Here is a 25,787-nt window from a genome sequence, read left to right on the forward strand (position 1 = left end):
CATTCAGATTTAACTGTTACTTAGTTCATGACAAAACCAGGCTAAGGTGCAAATATTACAAGAGAAATTATGACAGGATGTGGGGTATCCATTGGCCTGACTCACTAAGGCATAAGAATGTTGACATTACTCTGAATATCATAGCTAGTAAAGTGAACCATTTGATCGAGAAATATATACCAAAGATCAAACCCAGTGCCTCTAGGAATACAAAGAGACCCCTACTCTGGTGGTCACCCATCCAACAACACCCTCACCCTGGTGGTCACCCATACAACCACACCCTCACCCCGGTGGTCACCCATGCAACCACACCCTCACCCTGGTGGACACCTATACAACCACACCCTCATCTATTGGTCAACCATACAACCACACCCTCACCCCCAAAATTAGTCTACGAATTTTACAATGAACAAAATTAATGATGGGAGGTTGTGTCTCGCGGGGCAGAAATACTCATGACTTGGCTGTTGTCGGTAAATTAGAGGAGGGAGGACTGTAAAAGAGGAGCGGAAACGTGCTTAGCCTCTACAACACCACCCACCTCTAGTGTACACGACGGTCAACACCAGCGAGTTAACTGCGGGGTGGTGGTGAGGGATGGTGGTGAGGAGTGATAATACGGGATGGTGGTGAGGAGTGATAGTGAGGGATGGTGGTGAGGAGTGGTGGTGATACATCCCCAGAGACACACACACACACGCAGTAAACTGGTACTTACACTTGCCTTTTACATACTGTATAAATACTTACCTGGAAGAGCCCCTGGGAATGCAACCGCCCCTTGCAGGGTCCCTGGGGGCTCCACCCCTTCTCAGAAGGCCGCTGGGGACGTCGATGACCCTGGTAGGGCCCCTCGGGGAGCCACCCCCCCCCCCCTCCCCCGGGAAGGGCCTCTGAGAGCGCCACTGTCCCTGGGGGAGCCTCTGTCCATGGGAGGTCCCCTGGAGGCGCCGCCATCCCTGGCAGAACCTATGGGGCACCCGCTATCCCTGGGAGGGCCCCTAGGAACGCCACCGTCCCTAGCAGGGTCCCTGGGGGCGCCACTGCTCCTGCGAGGGCTCCTGAAGATGCCGCCATCCCTGGCATGGCTAAGTGCGGTGGCGCTCCCATGGGCCCTCCCAGAGACAGAGGCTCCCCCAGTGGCCCTCCCAGGAACAACGGCGCCCTCAGAGGCCCTGGCAGGGGCGTTGGCTCACCCAGGGACCCTCTCATTGGCGGCGGTGCCTCCAGGAGCCCTGCCAGGGCCGGTGGCGCCCCCAGGGGCTCTTCCAGGGACAACGGCACCTCCAGGGGCCCTGCCAGGAGCGGCGGAGCCCTCAGGATACAGTGTTACAATGTAGGATACAGTGTTACAATGTAGGATACAGTGTTACAGGGCAGGATACATTGTTACAGGGCAGGATATAGTGTTACAGGACGGGATATAATGTTATAGCGTAAGATATAGAGTTACAGGGCAGGATACAGTCTTTCAGGGCGGGATATAGTGTTAGAGGGCGGGATATAGTGTTACAGAGCAGGATAAAGTGTTACAGGGCGGGGCCTAATGTTACAGGGCAGGATACAGTATTACAGCGAAGGATAGGGTGAAGGTACAGGTGACGGGTAATAAAAGTCCAGTGAAGATAAAAGAGTTTTATTCAAAGCTGACGTAGGTGTTGGGAAGGTTACCTCTCCGTCAGGCTGCTCCTACCTGCTGACGTGACGCTCCAGCAGGTCGCCATCGTCAGCAAGGTAGCGGTCCCAATGAGAAGTAATTTTCCGATCACGTTAACAATATCGCCAAAAAATATTGGAACAGGAAGATCTGGTGAGGGATGTGAGTCTTGGTATGATATAACTCATAAAGGTATATTACTCATAAGGTCCCTGAGATGATTATGAGCAACGGTGACGCCTGAGAGAGGAGAGCAGTGATGAGGGTTAATGAGTGTGACTAGTGAGTACAATGCTGAAACATTTTGGAAGCGTGAGATATAAAGTAGAGAGGTGAGGCTCAGAAGAGGGGGGCGTGGGGGTCGAGGAAGCGTCTGAGGAGTGGGGGTGAGGTGGGGAGGGTGATGGGGGGGCGGCGGGGGCTGGCCTGCCACCTGGGGATGGCCACGTTCTCCCGGTACCCGCCGATGGTCAATTGATTAACGTCGATCATCCTTATTCCCCGGGGGGTGGGGAGCCTCGCCCCCGCCTCCCCGCGGGGCGGCGTCGCCATGCGTGTCACATTAAAACCTCCACCCGCCACCATCCGCCGGGGCCGCGCCCGCTCAGGGGAGGAGGCAGGAGGCGCGAGGTTGTGGTGGGCGTGGGACACAGGATTGTGGTGGGCGTGGGACACAGGATTGTGGTGGGCGTGGGACACAGGATTGTGGTAGACGTGGGATGCAGGATTGTGGTGGACGTGGGACGCAGGATTGTGGTAGACGTGGAACGCAGCATTGTGGTGGACGTGGGACGCAGGATTGTGGTGAGTATGGGAAGTCGAATTGTGGTAGGCGTAGGGCGCCGGAATGTGGTGGGCGTGGTGACTGGCTTTACTCCGGCGCTGGGCGCGAGCGCGGCTGGGGGAGCGACTCTTAGTTTTCCTCTTGCGGCGCCTCTTGCGGGGCCGCGTCAGACGCCGGAAGTCGTAGTACCTGTAGGAGAGTTTGATGTCCCGGCGCTGGAGGGGCTGTTGTAGGTCCTGCCAAACCAGGGTGGTAGGCCGCGCCCGGGGGGCCATCACAGGAAACGTAGAGCGATGGCGGCGTTCGTGTGTCGTCCGCAGCGTCGGCAGTGACGCCGTCAGCGACGGCAGATCAGGCAGGCTACGTGTGTCGTCGTCAGAGCGTGACGGGTGGTGGATCTGCTGTCCGGGGAACAGCGTCATGTACGTCGTCCTGGGCTGTCGTGTGTTGCGCCCCGTCCGTCGTCTTCCCTCCAGCGCGTTGGAACCAGAGTCTCGTGGCCGCGCCCCTGGCAGACGGACGCTCCTCTCAGTACGGTCGTGGCCGTAGCGCAGCGTGTAGCCCACGTCGTCCTCATCGGCAGAGGCGGCCTTCTGCTTGATCCTGACCATAAGGCCGCTGGTATCGCTGAGGCCCTCACTGTCGCTGCTGACGGATGAAGCTTCGTCAGAGCTGACACTAGGTGCCGTATCCGTGGCCGCTGCCTCACTCCCGCCGGGCTCCTTTACATCCGGGGGCTCGGCCAGGGCTCGAGAGCTCTTCATCTTGGTGGTGTTGGACCACTTACTTCTGACGGAGCGCTGTGGTGGCCTTGCCTGCAATGTGACCAAGGTTGTAGCTACACTGTCAACAGGTGTTAGAGGAAATGTTATTCTACAACACCTGCCCCGTCACGGTGGGGAGGCCAGCGTGTACTGTACACTCTTAATGTACGGTGAAACTATCATTCTTAAATAAGAAACAATATTCAATGTATTTAAGTCTTATAAAGTGTAGACATCTTACTCCCTCAACTAGCCTCTCCCCCACTCTATCCTGTCTGCCTCGACATAAAATACATGCTGTGTTTTAGCTTCTATTTTCTCTCAGACGCTACACACTGTACTTAATATTCATCAGCTGCCTCGCACGTAAACATCGCTGCCAGTGTCGGGTGAGCCGCAGAAAATACAAATACATTCTCAGGTGAGGCTGCGTTCCCTAGCGTTCTAAAACATCACTCACGGTGGTGTTTCATATTTATCTAGCCTCAGCCTGAACGCGCCCGATTTTACTCTCCCTTGAATTATAGGTGGCAGATGGTAGGCGGTCCCAGGTGTGTTGTGAGCCTGCCTGGCTGTATGGATAGAAGAGGCTAAGGCTGGGACTATGCTATTACGTGACTAGGAGCCCACCATAGGCTCTGTTGTACTTAGTTCAGGCTCTATTATACACCACAGGCTCCATAATACTATACATAACATGCTCCTTTATGCATGCACACACACACACACACACACATACACACACACACACACACATATATGCTAGACACTCATATATTTACATACCTGCTGGACAGACAGGTGTAGGCGGGAGTGACGGGTGTGTAGAGGAGGGCTGGCTGGACCCTTACCCCTGGGCAGGTCATGTAAGGGCTGGGCTGAAGGGCTAGTGTAAGGTATCAGACCCAAAAACTGGTAATAGTCCAACACAGCCCTCACTATGTTACTGCCGGTACGTAGGTCTGAACACTGTCAAGGAACATTACTACTGCCTCTATAATGTTACTGTATTGTTACTAAACTGTTACTTAAGATCTGAACACTGTCAAGGAACATTACTATTGCTCTTATGCTGTTACTTTATTGTTACTTAAGGTCTGAACACTGACAAGGAGCATTATAACTGCATCATATACTTTACTGTTACTTTACCGATACTTTGTTAATAATTTCCTGGTGCTTTACTAATACTTAATACTTTACTGCTACTTACCTGATACTATAGGTACCCAAACACTGCTACTTATTATTGTTATTATTATTATTGTTATTATTATTATTATTATTATTATTATTATTATTATTATTATTATTATTATTAATTCTACTACTTCTAATCATCACTATCATCACTATCATCATCATCGTGATTCAATATCATTATCATCATCATCACCATCATCACCATTATCATCATCACTATCATCATCATCACTATCATCAGCATCATCACTATCATCATCATCATCATCACTAACATCATCATTATCACTATCATCATCATCATCATTATCATCGTGATTCACTATCATACTCATCATTATCACTATCATCATCATCATCACTATCATCATCATTATCATCATCATTATCATCATCATTATCATCATCATCACTATCATCACTATCATCATCATCACCAATATCATCGTCATTATCATCACTATCATCATCACTATCATCACCATTATCATCACTATCATCATCACTATCATCATCATTATCATCACTATCATCATCATCATCATTATCATCGTCATTATCATCACTATCATCATCATCATCATCATCATCAGTAGTAAGTAAAGGATACAGAGCTCTTCAGTATAGGGAACCACCTGGCCACGATGGTTCCTGTACCCGTAGATGGAAGTGTTGATAGAGTACACGTTGGCTGAGTCCTTCAGGTTATTACACAGCCACCTGCAACAGAGGTCATGGGTCAAGGGTCAGAGGTCAAGGGTCAGGATATAGAGGTTATTGGGGTGATTAGTATTATTATTTGGGGTTTATGTTACTGCAGCTCACTACACTACAGCAGGTGGGGGTCTTGGTTACCTGCGGGCGGTGTTAGCCTTGGCCGGGTCCTTGTTGTAGATGGTGTTGTAGTGGTTGTAGTCCTCACAGGCATGACTCAGCATCTTCGGGAACACTATGTGGCGCTCGTGTCTGTAGGAGGGGCAATAGGTGGTGGTGTTAGTGAGGGTCGTGTCTGTAGGAGGGGCAATAGGTGGTGGTGTTAGTGAGGGTCGTATCTGTAGGAGGGGCAGTAGGTGGTGGTGTTAGTGAGGGTCGTGTCTGTAGGAGGGGCAATAGGTGGTGGTGTTAGTGAGGGTCGTGTCTGTAGGAGGGGCAGTAGGTGGTGGTGTTAGTGAGGGTCGTGTCTGTAGGAGGGGCAGTAGGTGGTGGTTGTGGTGGCAGTAGAAGGTGATGTTAATGGTCGTGTCTGTAGGAGGGGCAGTAGGTGGTGGTGTTAGTGAGGTCGTGTCTGTAGGAGGGCAGTAGGTGGTGGTGTTAGTGGGGTCGTGTCTGTGGGAGGCACTGAAGGAGTGATGTTAATGAGGTCGTGTGCTGTGGGGTGTGGGGTTGGTGGTCTGTAGGAGGGGCAGTAGACGTTATGGTAGTAGTAAAACTCACCTGTAGACGTCGTCGTAGGAGTTACCGTAGATGAAGGTGCCGAGGAGGGAGGAGTGGGCGTGGAGGTCGAGTACGAGGTCCAACTCACACCACTGTGGAGGAGGACGAAGAGGTCAAGATCGTTTATAATGAGGTCAATTATGAGGGTCCAGGAGGAGGAGGACAAGGAAGAGGAGGAGGAGGATAAGGAAGAGGAGGAGAAAGAGGACAAGGAAGAGGAGGAGGAGGAGGATAAGGAAGAGGAGGAGGAGGAGAAAGAGGATAAGGAAGAGGAGGAGGAGCAGGTATAAAGACAACACAAACGGGTATACAATTTTCAATGTATAAGCAGAAAATACAGGTATATAAACAATGGTAAACAGTAAGGTAATTCGACCAATTCCCATTTGTGTATGAGAGAGAGAGAGAGAGAGAGAGAGAGAGTTAGAACTGCTTTAGTACCTCCACACCAGAGATTTCAATCAGTACCCGCTACCTAATCACAGAAAACGGAAGCCCAACAGAACATGGAAGTAACTCTAGCAGCCCTTTCACCCCGCCCCACTGCCCTCCACCCGCCCAGTCCCGCCACCCTGGTTGAAAATATATGATAAGTTTCGCTCAGATTTGCATAGGTATTGGGTCTTTTGTCTAAACTAATGGCGGACGCCGGCCATAGCGTCATATCGGAACACAGCCAAATATTAGCGCAAACACCGTGCTTGTTGCTGCTGGGGGAGGGAGCGACCCCGACACTGCTGAACCAGGAGAAGTTTGTTGCAAGACACGTCATATTGCCACACCCAACAAACGTATCCCAGGAAGAATGGCGAACAACAAATGTACAGTGACAGTAAACACACACACACACACACACACACACACAATACATGCTTGACAGAGTACAAACAGTGTACAGTGACGACAAACAAACACTCTGCCACGAGACGCAGTACACAGAGTTTGGCTACAGTAGTTTACTCACCGGAACAACCAAACAATGTTGTTTTGTTTAGCCAAAGAAAGTGTTTCGCATCGTCAAATAACGTTAATCGAAGAGGAAACAAACAGTAAACAGAGCGGATAACACAACCTGCAAACAATAAACCCAAACAAATTATTCCTACCTTTGTAAACAAGGCAATTCAACGACAAAATCTTTTATTTTACTTCTGAAAACAAGACACTTTAGACTGGAGAGCTAAATATCGACTGTAAACAAAAGCTGCAAACAACAACAGTGTTTATATTGCCATTGAAGTTGAAGTAAACAGATGATACGTAGCAGCGGCAAACAAGAATAATCATATATAAACAAGGCAAACAGGATGACCAAACAATCTCTCTCTCATTAAACTTGGAATGAAACAATTGGCGGAATGAACTAATACAAACAAGAGCCGCAAGCGTCAACCCAAACAATCATTCATACATACATACATACATACATTCTTCCCAAACATACGGTCATTCTCCCTAACATACGTCAAACCAAATATACGAACATACAACCATTCTTTACCAAACACACAAACATTAAAACCAAACACACAAACATTCTCCCTAAAACAAAGCAGAGAGGAAAATAGCCCGATACGCAATAACGCCCAAAACACGCCAATTCCAGCCCGCCAAACAAAGGCTCTCACGGCGGGAAATAGCGCGCGCCAAATCGTGTTCGCGAAATCGTGTATTGAGAGACGTGGAAGGGAGTGGTGCTGTGTATGCTAGGCGAGTCGTCAACCAGCCACTACACGCTAATCAATTGACTACCCCCTCTCCTCCCTCCCCCCCCCTGACCCCCTTACCTCTTACCCCTCATCTCTCACTTCCCCATCCTCCTCATCCTCACCTCCCATCCCTCCCTTCACATCCCTTCACCTCCCCTTCCCCATTCTCACCACCCACATCCTGTGATAATGTGAAAGTTGACGGGATTCTGTCAGAGAGAGAGAGAGAGAGAGAGAGAGAGAGAGAGAGAGAGAGAGAGAGAGAGAGAGAGAGAGACGCATAATAATTTCTCACATCTTAAAATGTATTTCTGTATCTTCGAATAACCTCCGTGATCCTATAGCATACTTAACCTATCCTTCCTATGACCTAGCCTTGTCATGACCTATCCTCACACCAGACCTACAAAACCGTCTTTAACAGTAAGCAGTAAGAGTTAATGTACAGCAGCACGAAGCGACGTAGCCAATAAACGCCTCATTTGCCTTGTATTACACCCATAAACGGAAGCTTGATCACGGAACTGTCTTTAACGAGAGAGAGAGAGAGAGAGAGAGAGAGAGAGAGAGAGAGAGAGAGAGAGAGAGATAATCACAAGATGAAGGGAAGAATGAAAAAATAATAAAACAAGGAATTAGGAATAAAGTGGAAAACAAAACAAAACAAAGAAACTACCAATAAAGTTGTTTAACAGATAAATAAAATGGGGTGTAAAATAGCCAGAGACTTTACCTTAACTAGACAGGTTCTGGGGGAGGGGGGAAAAGGGGGGGGGGATGATGAACGAGGTCTGAGAAGCCGAAGATCTCAATTGCATTCCTGAGGCGCCATAAACGTGGGGAGGGGAGCTTACTTATTACTCCCACCACCACTACCAGCAGCAGCAAACCTCCAACACCATCACCAACACGCCTCCAGCAGACCACATTATGTACACATCATGACCAACACACATCCAACACACCATCACCAACACACCATCACCAACACACATCCAACACACCATCACCAACACACATCCAACACACCATCACTAACACACCAACACCAACACACATCCAACACCATCACCAACACGCCTCCAGCAGACCACATTATGTACACATCATGACCAACACACATCCAACACACCATCACCAACACACCATCACCAACACACATCCAACACACCATCACCAACACACATCCAACACACCATCACTAACACACCAACACTATACCTTCACCACATCACACCAACATACTTCTAATACATCTCCAGCTCACCACCTACAACACACATCAATAAATGGGCAGCCACTGTTCAAACTGAACTAATACTCACACCCCTGACACTTGTTGAAGACACTGCTACTGATAGTCTCATCATCACTGACTCCTTATCCTCACTACTTGCTCTTGGTACCCGCTTGTCTCTGAAGTTAGACACAAGCAATATGTGTCTTGCTGACGGGGGTCAGGATCAAGCTGCTGTGGCCCCCTCTCACACAGGCCTCAGGCAACAAGTGTTGATGCCCTCACCAAACTCGCGTCTAACAAAGACACTGTTGAACATAATTTAAGACTGTCAAACAGAATCCTAAAATCTGTAATCAGGAAAGAACTTGTTGATGAATTTGAAGCCAGCAGACAAGTGCAAACAGGCATAAGACAATCCATTGTTTACCATGATGCGATGTATCAAGTAAAACATGTATATGAAGCAAGTAACAAGATCACTAGATTACAAGATGTTGTAATCTAGTGATGTTAAACTCAAAACCTTTCGAGGGCCAATTCTTATTTTAGTTACCCTCTTCAGGACCAACACAAGTGCTATATCACATATTTGTAGGACTGAAGTTTACAGCTTCACACATTGCCTTACTTGGCTTACCAGGAATACCCCATTTGGGTTTTTCTGATCTTAAGTATGTAAAATTAATTTTACTTAATAAATATAAAAAGCTAATATATATATATATATATATATATATATATATATATATATATATATATATATATATATATATATATATATATATATATATATATATATATATATATATATATATATATATATATATATTATTTTGGGGCTACAATTTATTATACAATTCCACTGATGTTTTGAAACTTAAGAGCTCAACCTTGTTATGACAGTTGTGTTATGTACACGCAGAACAAGAGCCAACATACAACTCACAACTTTGATCTCATTTTCCACTGCACTACAAGCGTTTTTCTTCCACATGTTTTTCTATATTTGGCTGCAAAGGTGATATTCCGAGTCGGAGAATAGCACCCAAGTCGGAGGACGGCAATACGGGTTCGGTATTTAAGATTTATTTATCTTCATCCGAGAGAAGAACTGTTCACACCCATAAGAACTTCCAAACTGAACAGCCCAAAGGCACACATTGTAATGAATGTGTGGTAATGGCTGCGGCTTAGTTTTTCAATTCTTTAGTGATTTCGATTTATAATCATTTCCCCTCTACAATAGTGTTATTACTAGCATTAACAATATAAATTCAATTATTGCCACAATGATTTAAAGATCATTTAGGAGTTTACTGACTCATTCATATCTGAATTTTTCTCTTCATATCTATTTCTATCATAATTTCAAGGGTTGATAAATTTTGCCGTCATCCCGCGGGCCACACCTGACCATTCCAAGGGCCACAATTGGTCCGCGGGCCATGAGTTTGACACCCCTGCAGGCCGGGCTGAGCGGCTAGAATAAGGTTAGGATATAAGTACCTCTGGCAGTATATCCCTCAAGCAGATGTGAACAACACTAAATGTAGTGTGTGGCCAGACATATGGCCACACACTCCAACACTACGTCTTAGACAGTGGAAAAAATATAACTTTTAGGAACAGATCAAGCACACTGTGTACAATGGTTCAGCACTTTACCTCTGATGACAAGATACAGTAAGGCCGCGTACACACTGAGAGATACATTGTTGCGCGACTGTTTCTAGACAATGTATCTTGGTGTGCACGAGGCATAACCGATAATATATTAAAACTGTATCCACGTCTTGCACCCACTGTATAATAGTAGCTAAGTCATCTCTTTTATCCCGAACTAAACAAACAATGCACAGGAAATACTCTGTAACATTCAACGCCACAATATCCTGACCACTCACTGGGGTATGATAAACTGACCTCTACTCTGTGAGCCTTTTTGTGCTAACGCTTACAGGATGTGTGAGGTACACAATAAACTAGCTGCTGTCAAATCAACACGCCCCCAACACCTCTACTACCACCATCACCAACACACCCCCAACATACCACCACACATCCCTAACGCCACTACAAACACTCCCAACACCATCACCAACACACCCCCAACTCACCACCACTCACACACCCCCAACACAGCACCTCCCCCACACCACGTCACCAACTTAAGGAGAACACCTCTTGAACAAGGCTGAGACAGAGGCAAACAAAGGACTTACCTGGGCGTGGTCAAGGTGTAAGAGGAGGTCCCTGGCGGCGTGGATGGTTGGGTGGCCCCACGGACTCGCCTCACCCCACGCTCGGTTCAGGTCGAATCCCATTAATGAAGACCTGACCAAAGGCAAGTTGATAGGGGTAAGGGAAAGAGGAGAGAGAAAGGTCATGTCTTAATATCTTAATATACCTGAAATTCAGTTAAGATTCATGAAAGAAAATTTGAACTACCTGAGTATAATTTTGTGCTAATGTAAGAATACAGGTAAAGTTATACTAATGAAACCTACCTGTAATTAAGGAGATACACACCAATACATTACCTATAGCTATTCATAGACACATTACCTATAGCTACTCAGATAGACACAATGCCTATACCTATTTAACCTATTTAGACACATTACCTATAGCTACTGAGATAGACACATTACCTATAGCTACTGAGATAGACACATTACCTATAGCTACTGAGATAGACACATTACCTATAGCTACTGAGATAGACACATTACCTATAGCTACTGAGATAGACACATTACCTATAGCTACTGAGATAGACACATTACCTATAGCTACTGAGATAGACACATTACCTATAGCTACTGAGATAGACATATTACCTATAGCTACTGAGATAGACACATTACCTATAGCTACTGAGATAGACACATTACCTATAGCTACTGAGATAGACACATTACCTATAGCTACTGAGATAGACACATTACCTATAGCTACTGAGATAGACACATTACCTATAGCTACTCAGATAGACACATTACCTATAGCTACTGAGATAGACACATTACCTATAGCTACTGAGATAGACACATTACCTATAGCTACTGAGATAGACACATTACCTATAGCTACTGAGATAGACACATTACCTATAGCTACTGAGATAGACATACATTACCTATAGCTACTGAGATAGACACATTACCTATAGCTACTGAGATAGACACATTACCTATAGCTACTGAGATAGACACATTACCTATAGCTACTGAGATAGACACATTACCTGTAGCTACTGAGATGAGCCATTACCTATAGCTACTGAGATAGGCACATTACCTATAGCTACTGAGATAGACACATTACCTAGCTACTCAGATAGACACAATGCCTATACCTATTTAACCTATTTAGACACATTACCTATAGCTACTGAGATAGACACGTACCTATAGCTACTCCAGATAGACACAGTACCTATAGCTACTGAGATAGGCACATTTACCTATAGCTACTGAGATAGACACATTACCTATAGCTACTGAGATAGACACATTACCTATAGCTACTCAGATAGACACATTACCTATAGCTACTGAGATAGACACATTACCTATAGCTACTGAGATAGACACATTACCTATAGCTACTGAGATAGACACATTACCTATAGCTACTCAGATAGACACATTACCTATAGCTACTCAGATAGACACATTACCTATAGCTACTGAGATAGACACATTACCTACAGCTACTCAGATAGACACATTACCTATAGCTACTGAGATAGACACATTACCTATAGCTAGTGAGATACACATTACCTATAGCTACTGAGATAGACACATTACCTATAGCTACTGAGATAGACACATTACCTATAGCTACTGAGATAGACACATTACCTATAGCTACTGAGATAGACACATTACCTATAGCTACTCAGATAGACACATTACCTATAGCTACTCAGATAGACACATTACCTATAGCTACTGAGATAGACACATTACCTATAGTTGCCGATATAGACGCCGTCGGGGTTGACCATAGGTACGATGATAAACACAATGTGTTCTCTGATTGTGTTGGCTTCACTACCTTGTCCCTGAAGCAGTTCTATCATACCTGTCACATACACACAGGTATACCTTAATTAACACATAGGTAAACAGGTAAACAAATAAACAAATACTAACAAACAGGTAAACAATTACTATAACCTAGGTAAAGAAGTAAATAAACAAATAAATAATATCTAGCAAACAGGTAAACAATATCTGGCAAACAGGTAAACAATATCTGGCAAACAGGTTACCAAATAAACAATAACTAAGAAACATGTAAACAAATAAACAATAACTAACAAAGAGGTAAACAACTAAACAAGGACAGAAATTGATTGAGTGAGTGAGTGACTAATCAGACAGTTAAGTGGATATATTAATGACGGGTGACGGGGATGATGGGTGACGGGTGATGGCTGTCCTGGGTGACGGTTGACTGAAGGACACGGTAGTGGTGGTGGTTGACTGGACACTGAGGGACAAGGGAGTAGCAACTCGATGGGAAATGGTACGTGTAATGGTCACTACAAAAGGTTAATGACATGTTACGTGTCCAATGTATTGCTAAAGTTTTAAATGTGGGAATTAAATGGAAAGCAGAGGTAGTAGTGTGGTGGTGTGGTATGGTGGTGTGGTATGGTGGTGTGAGTGTTGTGTTGTGGTATGGTGGTGTAGTAAGGTGGTGTGGTGTTGTGGTGGCGTGATAGTGTTGTGTTGTGGAGGTGTGATAGTGTTGTGGTGGTGGTATGCTGGTGTGGTGGTGGTATGGTGGTGTGGTGGTGTTGGTTTGGTGTTGTAGTGGTGTGATAGTGTTGTGTAGTGGTGTGGTAGTGTAGTGGTTTAGTATGGTGGTGGTGGTGGTGTGGTAGTGTAGTGGTTTAATATGGTGGTGGTGGTGGTGTGGTAGTATGTTGGTGTGGTAGTATGTTGGTGTAGTAGTATAGTGCCGGTGTAGTATGGTGGTGGTGGTGCTGTGGTGGTGATAGTGTGGTGGTGTAGTATGGTGATGTAGTGTGGTAGTGTGGTGGTGTAGAAAAGTGGTGTGGTGTTGTGGTGGTGTGATAGTGTTGTGGTGTAGTATGGTGGTGGTGGTAGTAAGGTAGTATGATAGTGTGGTGGTATGGTGGTGGTGTAGTATGGTGGTATCAATATCGTGGTGGTGTGGTAGTAGCATTGTGGCGTATTAAGGTGGTAGTGTGGTAATGACAGTAGTAGTAGTAGCGAATAAAATGATAATAAAGTACAATAATAACACCTATACTAATTAAATAAACAAAAATAACAAGACAATTAACCTGACACTAATAACATACACTTAAGAGAATGTATCATTATTATCTACGTAATTATCCACTACAGAACTAATTTAAGATGTTGAAAGTAAAAAAAAAAATAATGTATTGAAATTATCACTCAAACTCGTTACCACTAGCCACCGACGACTGACCCTGCACGATGAAGGAGGTGGGTGACTCGCCGCCGTGTACTCTGGCCATCACCACCACCACACGCCGGGGCAAACGAGTTCCTTCAGGATAATAAGACTGAGGTTAAACGTAGCTTGTAGCCTATATGACATTACGAATATACACACCATATACACACATGTCTAATTGTATGATTAATAAGTCATAGTTTAGATACGACAAATACACACACACACACACACATGACTCGCTAGTATACACACCATATGACAGGTGTACCAACAGGTGAGCGGCCATAACTACCTCGCCTGTACCTGTTTAATTATTTCATTAACATTAAAAGGTCATCACAGGTCAGAGTCTGAAGGTATACTCTGGCTGGAAGTGTGAGTGTTTGTTACCTCGTTAACGTCAGCTCAAATGTCAGGCACCTCGTCAGCTTGTCAGTTCTTGGTTTAGTTGGACAAATTTCTCAAGAGGTTTTAAACGGTAGAGTAACTCAGGTGTACAGTGTTACCTGAGTTACCTGGAATAATTATTACTCCAATCCTTCTTTATTTTTCTATATATTTGTGAGAAGAGGGGAGGGGAGGAGAGGGAGGGGAGGAGAGGGGAGGGAGGAGAGAAGAGGGGAGGAGGGGGGGGAGGGGGAGGAGAGGGGGTGGGGAGGAGAGAAGAGGGAGGAGGGGGAGTGGGGAGGAGGGGAGGGGAGGAGAGGGAGGGGAGGAGGAGGGGGGAGGGGGGAGGAGAGAAGAGGGGAGGAGGGGAGTGGGAGGAGAGGGGAGGGAGGAGAGAAGAGTGGGGGAGGAGGGGGGAGTGGGGAGGAGAGGGGGAGAAGAAAGGGGGGAGAGAGAAGAGGGGGAGGAGGGGAGTGGGGAGGAGAGGGGAGTGGGGAGGAGAGGGGGAGGGAGGAGAGAAGAGTGGGGAGGGAGAGGGGGGAGGGGAGGAGAGAAGAGTGGGGAAGAGAGGGGAGGGGGGAAGAGAGGGGGAGCGGGAAGAGAGGGAAGTGGGGATGAGAAGGGGAGGAGATGAGGGTGGAGAGCAGGGGGGGTGAGGTGGAGAAGGGGTGAGGTGGGAGGACAAGAGGAGGGAGGGGGGGTGGAGGAGGAGAGGGGTGAGGAGGAGAGGGGGGTGAGGAGGAGAGGGGGGTGGAGGAGGAGGAGGGGGGTGAGGGGAGGAGAGGGGTGAGGAGGAGGGGTGAGGAGGAGAGGGGGTGAGGAGGAGAGGGGTGAGGAGGAGAGGTGAGGAGGAGAGAGGGGTGAGGAGGAGAGAGGGGTGAGGAGGAGAGAGGGGTGAAGAAAAGCTTCAGTAGCAGAAGTAGAATGAAGAGAACATGGGCACACGTCAGCTGCTGTGTGGTGACGGTGTCTTTGAGGGACTTACTCAGTGGGACGGGGACGTGATCTTCGTCCTCGTCCTCGTCCTCGTCCTCGTTCTCGTCTTCGTCGGGGCGCTGAGGTGTTGGTAGGGAGGTAGCCGCCTTAGTAGCAGCCTCCACCGCCGCCCCCCGAGCCTCCACCAGGGCCTGCACGGGGCCTCGGTAGTTCTCGGGGCTGGTGATGGTGAGCAGGTCACACCTCCGCTTCATCTGTACACACACACACACACGTCAGGTACCTCCTAGTTAATTAACACCCCGTCCGGTAATTACTAGCTACACACACCTGCGTCACGTAATTACTAGCCACACACATACACCCGCGTTAGATAATTACTAGCCACACACATACACCCGCGTTACATAATTACTAGCCACACACACCTGCGTCACGTAATTACTAGCTACACACACACCTGCGTCACGTAATTACTAGCTACACACACACCTGCGTCACGTAATTACGAACAATACACCACTAATTCCGGTATTTAAGCAATAAAACACTTTGGATGGATAAATTGTTGAAATACTGTATGTTAATCAATGGACAAGTTTTCTCCTCACACAAGAGCACTTCAGCCAACACATCACACAGCTGGCAACATACACGTACAATGAACTAAACTAAACTGTCATTGTATTCAGTATAGCTTGAAAACCAACACCCAAATTTTGTTGTATTTAAACTAGAGACATAATTCAACTTTTCACGTATCATTTTATGTTAACTGTCTCATTTAACGTGGGATTATTATGTGTAATTTTAGTCAACGATACATTAACATACTCAGTGACGTCAGAAGTCGCCATATTGTTTGTTTACATTCATTGTCATTCCTGGTGAAACACGACCCGGTAAGTATTGTTCTTTAAATCCAGCTTGTGTTACCACGTTTATATACCTGTTGGAATATTATCCCGAGGTTTTATGATTTAGCCACACAATATAACCCGGAAAAAATAGTTTGATATTTAACACAATAAAACCTAAAAAAGGGTCGCATAGTTGATCAGAGGACCCGACCTACCACAGTATACGCCAAAGTGTGTCTCCAGTAGAAGGGTAGGTTCTTCTCGTCGTGCAGGCTGAGGAAGGCCTGTAGGCGGGCGTAGGAGTAAGGGTAGGTCAGGGAGAACTGGTACACGTCCTGCTCCACGTCGAAACACATAGCAAAGCTGAGGATGTAGTGACCACGGTGCTCCTCTGATCTATAGTAGTACACGTTCTCTGGCGGCAGTCTCGTCCTGCGCCAGGGAGAGTAACACAGGGTGAGGCAGGGAGAGTAACACAGGGTGAGGGAGGGAGAGTAACACAGGGTGAGGGAGGGAGAGTAACACAGGGTGAGGCAGGGAGAGTAACACAGGGTGAGGCAGGGAGAGTAACACAGGGTGAGGGAGGGAGAGTAACACAGGGTGAGGCAGGGAGAGTAACACAGGGTGAGGGAGGGAGAGTAAAACAGGGTGAGGCAGGGAGAGTAACACAGGATGAGGAGAGAGAGTAACACAGGGTGAGGCAGGAGAATGCTGAGGGTGAGGGAGGAGGCAACACAGGGTGAGGCAGGAGAGTAACACAGGTTGAGGAGAGAGAGTAACACAGGATGAGTAGGGAGGAGTAACACAGGGTGACACAACACTGACTCACAGTTTCCCTCACACTACACACTAAGGTCACCCTATCTACCCCCAGTACTGAAGCAACACCTGTCTACCAGTACTGAAGCAACACCTATCTACCAGTACTGAAACAACACCTGTCTACCAGTAAGAGAAGCAACACCTATCTACCAGTACTGAAGCAACACCTATCTACCAGTACTGAGCAAGCACCCTATCTACCTGTACTGAAGCAACACCTATCTGCAGTACAGAAAGCAACACCTGTCTACCAGTACTGAAGCAACACTGTCTACCAGTACTGAAGCAACACCTATCTACAATGCAAGCAACACCTATCTACCTGTACTGAAGCAACACCTATCTACCTGTACTGAAGCAACACCTATCTACCTGTACTGAAGCAACACCTATCTACCTGTACTGAAGCAACACCTATCTACCTGTACTGAAGCAACACCTATCTACCTGTACTGAAGCAACACCTATCTACCAGTACTGAAGCAACACCTATCTACCTGTACTGAAGCAACACCTATCTACCTGTACTGAAGCAACACCTATCTACCAGTAGTGAAGCAACACCCATGAAGCAACACCTATCTACCTGTACTGAAGCAACACCTATCTACCTGTACTGAAGCAACACCTATCTACCTGTACTGAAGCAACACCTATCTACCAGTACTGAAGCAACACCTATATACTGAGAGACAGACAACTGAATATATAAATACGAAGACTTAAAGATAAATGGATACTCAGATAAACAGGTAAATAAATGCATAGATAGATAGATAGATAATGAGAGATAAACAGATAGATACATAGACAAAATAGTGAGACAGGCAGACAGATACAGTGAAATATAAAGAAACATACAGAGAGAGAGAGAGAGAGAGAGAGAGACCATACTCACCATCTGGGGCGGGAGGTGGAGCGGACGAGAGGAGTGAGACCTTCACAGAACAGGTTACGGCTCTTGTGTATGTTGACCAAGTTGAAGATAGCACGCTGGGGGGTACAGGTGTTAATGACAGGTAATTAGTACATCACAGGTGTTAATGGCAGGTAATTAGTGTATGGCAGATGTTAATGAGAGGTTAATTAATATATCACAGGTATTTATGATAGTTAATTAGTGTACGTCAGGTGTTAATGACAAGTAATTAGTACATGACAGGTGTAAGTACAGCAAAAATACATCACCTTGCACCTGTCTACACACACACTACTCTGTACTCAATCATTTCTGCAATCTTCACCATGTTCTCTGTAACCTAGACTGTACCTTCCTCCAGGGACTGTAAAAAACCAAACCTATCCTAACCTAACCTAACACTAACCTAACCTAACCTTCCTCCGGGGACTGTAAAAAACCTAACCTAACCTAACCTAACCTAACCTAACCTAACCTAACCTAACCTAACCTAACCTAACCTAACCTCCGGGGGACTGTAAAAAAAACAAAAGTTAATCTTGTGTAAAATAACTAAAAAAAAAAAAAACACCGTAAAAGTTTAAGTAGTGGTAATCATAGAGTTAAATGGTGTAATTATGCTGGGGCGCTCAACGACGGGCTTCTGTGTGTATAATTTATGTATAGTTAACTTGACCTTACTCACATATTATAGAGAAATACACCAACGTTCATACACTTACACAGTAACAATGTCAACACCTGTATGTAGCTACACCTTTTTAATTAACGTACAGGTGTTATTAAGGCTTAGGTTAGGTTAATTAGGAATCTAAGTTAGGTTAGACAGAATCTAATTGGTTACACACACGTATGTTACTAATTCTCTACAACCAACCACAAGCCACCATTCAAGGCACGGCTAAGCGCTCATTGTGGCATTGTGTGGGCGGCACTGGGCGGTTTTGGGTACGAAACGCTCATTGTGGCATTGTGTGGGCGGCACTGGGCGGTTTTGGGTACAAAACGCTGGGTGTTTTGGCGAGAACGGTCAAAACAAAAAATATTGGCATTATTACATACACAACCACCCTCTGTGTAATACTGTATAATGTGAGGAGCACCTGGAGGCCACCTCAAGGGTCACCTCAAGGGCCACCTCAAGGGCCACTCACAAAACAACAATGGTCATTAACGTGTAATCAAGTCTCCTTTGACCCGCCAATTACTCCTATTTTACTCATAATTATCACAATGTTTACCTATGGTCCACACACACACTTCCACACGAGTCGTTGCTGTCCATGTTACAACTGATCCATGTTACACCAGGACCGTGTTACACCAGGACCGTGTTACACCTGACCCGTGTTACACTTGACCCGTTACACCTGGCCCGTGTTACACCTGGCCCGTGTTACACCTGGCCCGTGTTACACCTGGCCCGTGTTACACCTGATCCATGTTACACCTGACACGCATTACACCTGGCCCGTGTTACACCTGATCCATGTTACACCTGACACGCATTACACCTGACCGTATTTCACCTGGCCCGTGTTACACCTGACCCGTGTTACACCTGGCCCGTGTTACACCTGACCCGTGTTACACCTCCTCGTCACAACTATACAACAAATATAACACACGGAGGATAATATACGCATATAATGAGTTGAAGAGACGCATATAACGAGTATAATGGCGGTATATCACGAACTTTTAACACTCGTATTATAAGTATACTTGTTATGTTTATTCCCACTTAAACCACTAATGCAGACTTAAATACGAACCAGGATGTTATAAACTGTTGGACGTTACATGGTCGAGAAAAACTGTAAGGTAGGGAGAGGTAGATAGGTAGATTAAGGTAGAGATAGGTAGAGACAAAGAGATAGTGAGGTAGGTCCACACACGTTGATAGTGGGGAGCGTAAGTGAGTTTTGGGAGGCAGATGTTCTATAAAATGGGATTGAAACATAAAAGGCTTGGCCCCTGACAGCTGTTCTTGATGGAGGGCGTGTAGTGGTGGTTGGGCTCAGGACAGATGGACTATGACGGTCAATGGACAATGTTGGAAATTTTCAAGTAAGGTAATTTTTTTTCCCCTTGATTGTTTTATTTATTTATTTTTCTTTTTTTTTTGGCAGTGACTCAACACACACACCCAGCCCACAGTACACCCAACACCACACACCCAGCCCACAGTACCCCAACACCACACACCCAGCCCACAGTACCCCAACACCACACACCCAGCCCACAGTACACCCCAACACCACACACCCAGCCCACAGTACCCCAACACCACACACCCAGCCCACAGTACCCCCAACACCACACACCCAGCCCACAGTACCCCAACACCACACACCAGCCCACAGTACCCCAACACCACACACCCAGCCCACAGTACACCCCAACACCACACACCCAGCCCACAGTACCCCAACACCACACCCAGCCCACAGTACCCCAACACCACACACCCATCCCACAGTACCCCAACACCACACACCCAGCCCACAGTACCCCAACACCACACACCCATCCCACAGTACCCCAACACCACACACCCAGCCCACAGTACCCCAACACCACACACCCAGCCCACAGTACCCCAACACCACACACCCAGCCCACAGTACCCCAACACCACACACCCAGCCCACAGTACCCCAACACCACACACCCAGCCTACAGTACCCCAACACCACACCTAGCCCACCAAAATTCTGGCAACACCATACCCATGCCCATAAAATTCCCCAACACCACACACCCAGCCCACAGTACCCCTAACACCACACACCCAACCCACAGTACACCCCAATTGTATAGTATTATTGATCTTAATGGACTAATATGTTTTATTTTGTTGTTACTTGAAGGAAAACCAATGTGGACGCTGCCCACACAGGTATATATATTTCTAAGATATTCACCTGTATAGAGAGACAGGTATTGATGGCTTCGTGGGGTTACACACACACACACACACACACACACACACACACACACACACACACACACACACACACACACACACACACACACACACACACGCACACACACACACACACACACACACAGATAATAGAGAAATAAGTAACAGGTAACAGGGAAATAGGTGAGAGATAAATTGGAACTGTGAGGGATAATTGGCTGGTTAGTGAGAGATAATTGGGGTATTGGTGAGATTGTAGTTTACCTAATCTAACACTAACCTAACCTAACCTAACCTAACCTAACCTAACCTAACCTAACCTAACCTAACCCAAGGGAAGACCAAGGAGCAAGGCCCAACCAAAGCACAGAATAAAGACCTTGGACCAATCAGACTCCCTGTTCTGAAGTGAAGACCAATCATAACATAGGATAATAAGCAAGGCCGAGGACTAGGCCCAATCAGAGCAAAGGATAACGAGGAATAAGGTGACAACCAATCAACACTCGCCATGCCCGGAAACGAGTGGATTTTCTCTACACCCTTTTTTTTTAGCTCCGGCGCGTTGTGTGCGATAAATATGAAGCTCCCCAGACTACATAGCTCACCTGGTTAAGATATATACCTGAGTTATGTCTCCCTCACCCCCCTCCCCTTCTCCTTCATCCCCCTCCCCTCCCCTTCTCTCCTCTCCCCACCCAGGCCGCGGGGCGCTAACTTATTGTGGGAGATACGGCGGTGTGGGACAGAGGAGGAGGAGGAGGAGGACAAGAAAGAACGGAGGAGGCGAGAGGAGGAGGAGGGATGAGGAGGAGATATCAGAAGGTTGGAGGATGAAGGGAAAGAGGAGGAGGAGGAGAAGGTAAGAATGATGGAAGGAGGAAGAAGAAGGAGGAGGGGTGTAGGAAGAGGATGACGGAAGGCAGGAATGGGGGGAAGAGACAGAAGGTAGATGGGGGGGGAGAATGAAGAAGGAGGAGGAGGTGGAGGAGGAGGAGGGAGGAATAGTGGAAGGAGGAGGGGGAGGAGGAGGAGGAGGGGAGGAGGGAGAGAAAGGAGGTGTGAAGTCTATTCTTTCATTATTCTTATTTATCATTATTTATCGTCTGTCTGTTGTATCATTTTATTTATCTATCCTGTTGTGCTGTGTGGTGTTGTGTGGTGTGTGTGTTGTGTGGTGTGGTGTTGTGCTGTGTGGTGTTGACAGCTAGGCATGTTGTGTTGTGTTGTAGGTAATACAGTGTTGTGGTGTGTGGTGTTGCAATGTTAATAATAGTGGTAATATTTATTAGTAGTGTGTTGTGTGGTGTTGTGTGGTGTGTGGTGTTGTGTCGTGTTGTCAGACCCTCAAACATACTCAACTAGTAACATGCTTTCTAAGACAATAATTACTCCGCCTCGTCTGACCTCACTGATGAAACCATTTCGTGTGTGAGGGATGTGTGTTTTTAAGAACATGTATGTGTATCTGTGTAGGTATATGTACAGTCGCCTACACTTACACCTGGTACAGTGGTTGGCACATTTTGTGAGATGTGGCAAGTCTGTGTTTGTTTACAGTACATGTCTCAGAATGGCCCTAAGAAGTCTGGCAATAGTAGAAGCTAGATAATCATTCCACAGTGTTGCCACATCTCACAAAATGTGCCAGCCACGGTACCAGGTGTAAGTGCAGGCGAGTGAACATGTTTAAGGTGACTGTACAGGAGTTGAAATAATAAGATTTTAACCACCTGAACTTTTATCCCCCTAACTTATTTCACCTGAGGATTTAACACCTTACTGTTACCTGGGGATTAGGTTAGGTTAGGTTAGGTTAGGGTAGGGTGGTTAATCTTCAGGTGATCCTTACCTTCAACACACACACTCTAGCATTACATCTATTTATTAGTGGTGAGTCCCGAGGGTCCAGATTGGTCTTAATTATATCCAGTAATTACCACCAACCCACAGAGTTGAGTGTGTCATTATATATTCACGAGATTCTCACCCCTCCGGCACCTCTCGTACACCGTGTTGCCTCATGCGTGATGATAATGCTATGCAACTAAAGCTGAAACTACCATGAAAAGATTATGAGATTCTCGCCTCTTAGTCAATCGTACATGTACCGTATTGCCTAACCCCCAGATCTGTCAGTAAATGGTCACCTGGTTATATCCTCACCTGTCATATTCTCTCATACCCTCACCTGTCATATCCTCACCTGTCATACCCTCACCTGTCATGTCCTCACCTGTCATACTCTCACCTGTCATATCCTCACCTGTCATACCCTCACCTGTCATATCCTCACCTGTCATACCCTCACCTGTCATATCCTCACCTGTCATACCCTCACCTGTCATACCCTCACCTGTCATATCCTCACCTGTCATACCCTCACCTGGTCAGCCTTGGCATTATCGACGGTGAAGTTGAACCAGAGTCTGCAGCGCGGGTTACAGGTGTCAGGTCGTATGAACAGGTCGTAGTCGTACTCGGCCGCAAAGTCTATCCGGCCAAGGTTACCTGTGGAGAGTGACCTGGGGTTTACCTGAGTCATACCTGGACCTGGAAATGTGAGTATTGCGCACAGGTAATGAGCACCACAGGTAATACTGAGTAAAGGTGGTATTGAGCACAAGTAGTAATTGAGCACCATAGGTAACAATTGAGCACGACAAGTAGTATTGAGCACAGGGAGTATTGAGCACTGTAATAATTGGTATCCTATCTTCACTAGATTAATTATTGAGTAAGGATCTTGATTACAGATTAGAGATTACAATAATAGGGAGAGCTAATGATTAGAGCATTGAGATGATTGTGACTTACAATCCTAGTTAGGACTGGGTACTAGGAGGTAAACAAGAGGGCATTAAAGGAGGGTAAGATTGTAAAATTAGACCTAAACACCGAAAAAATTAAGGATTGTTAGATGAATCAGTCTGAAACAGGCTAATCGATGACCCCCTGACCAGGATTAGAATAGGATTATTATTACTAAAAATTCGCTAATCAGATAAATAATCACTTTTGCAGTACGATAGTTTGGGTCGAGTGAGATTGTGGAGTCGTCCATCTGATAACTACTGGCGGGCGTATGACTTAATTTTCACCCCCTCCCCCCCCCCTTAGATATAACTCCTTATTATTGTCACACCCCCTTAACCCCTTTGAACCATTAAGGGTATGCATCTCCCCACATACCAAGTTTGAAGGTCGAGCCAAGGGTGTAGGAGCACAAGAGAGAGAGTTACTTAATTCCGATGACTGAAAAAAGGCGAAAAAATAATTAAAAGAATGAAAACTAGAGATGAGGGAAAGAATTTGAGATCGAAGAAGAAGAAAGAAGAATGAAAGGATTGAATGAAAGAATGAAATGAAAGATGGGAGTTGAGGAAAAGTCGAAGGTCCACTGATTGTAAACCATGATTGGAAGGCTCAGGGATTAGGAGCCCCGTGGATTAGAGGTTGGGGTTGTGACTTGGTTGTTAAGCCCGATGATTAGAGGATTGGGCGACTGTGAATCACTAGTCTTGAGTGATTGGATGTGTTGATGTGATTCGACATGTACATTTTGATTAGAGGAGAGAAAAATACATACACACACACACACACACACACACACGTCACACACACACACACACACGTGTGCGTGTACACACACACACACACACACACACACACACACACACACACACACACACACACACACACACACGCACGCAAATGCATACAAACACACAGAAGCAAGCAAGCAAGAGACAATTAAGGGTAGAGACAGCAGGGAGGGAGAGTTAGGCAGGAGATAAACATTGTGATGGGGAGAGAGAGACACGGGGAGAGATTACAATAGTGTCTCTCTGATCACCAAGACGAACGACCACACACACACACACCTACTAACTGTCAACTGGGAACTCTCTTAACAACACTCCTATGACCATTTACTGTTCTAATACGTAATACAACATCAGACTAAGACACTGGTACAATGTTGTGGTAGTGTGTGACAAGTATTGTGTCGGTAAACATTAGGTGGTAAAGAGAGACTTAGATATACTGTAGATGGTAATGGTGTCTTGTCAACTTATTCTCGCCTTGATGACACATATGTTAGTGAGGCCAATCCTACGCCTGACTACTCGTGTTGTGAACTGTGTGTGTGTGTGTGTGTGTGTACAGTCACCCAGGTTCAGACTCGTGAACCCGAAGCCGTAGACACTGATTATTCTGTCCATAAATGCTTCGGATTCACGAGTCTGAATCTCCGGGTTCGTGGTTCAGGAGGTGAGGCAACAGGACTTTTGTGGTGTGACTCTACAGCCTCTGAAACCTTGCCTCTGTCACTGTGTTTCAGTATGTGATGTTGTTAAGTATTCTACGCGTACTGGAACACTGTGTTGTGGGTTGTGTGTTGTGATGACTTTGAAGTTACTGAATGAAGACATACCTGAAGTATATTCTATTTTTACCTCATACCTCCTACTTCAGGTCACTTAACGCTCCCCACATAGTCTACCTGTATAGCCACCTGGCGGGCGTGTCAGGTGTTACTCATATCATCTTAACTACCTGAGACCCACCTTCTGTACATCAGTGGACGGAACAATCGTACAGACCAATCAACAACCTTCTCCCCATACACGTGCACCTCACCAAACATAACACCTTCACGCCGGC

The 25,787-nt window shown here is 46.2% G+C and overlaps 1 protein-coding gene across 1 annotated transcript in view; it reads right to left on the reverse strand.

Annotated features, from left to right (window-relative positions):
* Positions 1 to 1,656: 1,656 nt before the first annotated feature.
* Positions 1,657 to 25,787, reverse strand: part of LOC121871568 — a 28,687-nt gene continuing 4,556 nt past the window's right edge. Inside the window, exons 2-13 of the mRNA XM_042374005.1 lie at positions 23,506 to 23,630; positions 18,170 to 18,264; positions 16,665 to 16,881; positions 15,639 to 15,843; positions 14,276 to 14,356; positions 12,775 to 12,889; positions 11,020 to 11,131; positions 5,849 to 5,940; positions 5,270 to 5,380; positions 5,025 to 5,134; positions 3,998 to 4,173; positions 1,657 to 3,262 (exon numbers count right to left, since the gene is read on the reverse strand). Coding sequence (XP_042229939.1) covers positions 2,003 to 3,262; positions 3,998 to 4,173; positions 5,025 to 5,134; positions 5,270 to 5,380; positions 5,849 to 5,940; positions 11,020 to 11,131; positions 12,775 to 12,889; positions 14,276 to 14,356; positions 15,639 to 15,843; positions 16,665 to 16,881; positions 18,170 to 18,264; positions 23,506 to 23,630 — 2,699 coding nt within the window. The 3' untranslated portion in view covers positions 1,657 to 2,002. The remainder of the gene's footprint in view (positions 3,263 to 3,997; positions 4,174 to 5,024; positions 5,135 to 5,269; positions 5,381 to 5,848; positions 5,941 to 11,019; positions 11,132 to 12,774; positions 12,890 to 14,275; positions 14,357 to 15,638; positions 15,844 to 16,664; positions 16,882 to 18,169; positions 18,265 to 23,505; positions 23,631 to 25,787) is intronic.

The sequence above is a fragment of the Homarus americanus genome, unplaced genomic scaffold (genome assembly GCF_018991925.1).
Source record: "Homarus americanus isolate GMGI-L3 unplaced genomic scaffold, GMGI_Hamer_2.0 scaffold32229, whole genome shotgun sequence".
NCBI lineage: Eukaryota > Metazoa > Arthropoda > Malacostraca > Decapoda > Nephropidae > Homarus > Homarus americanus.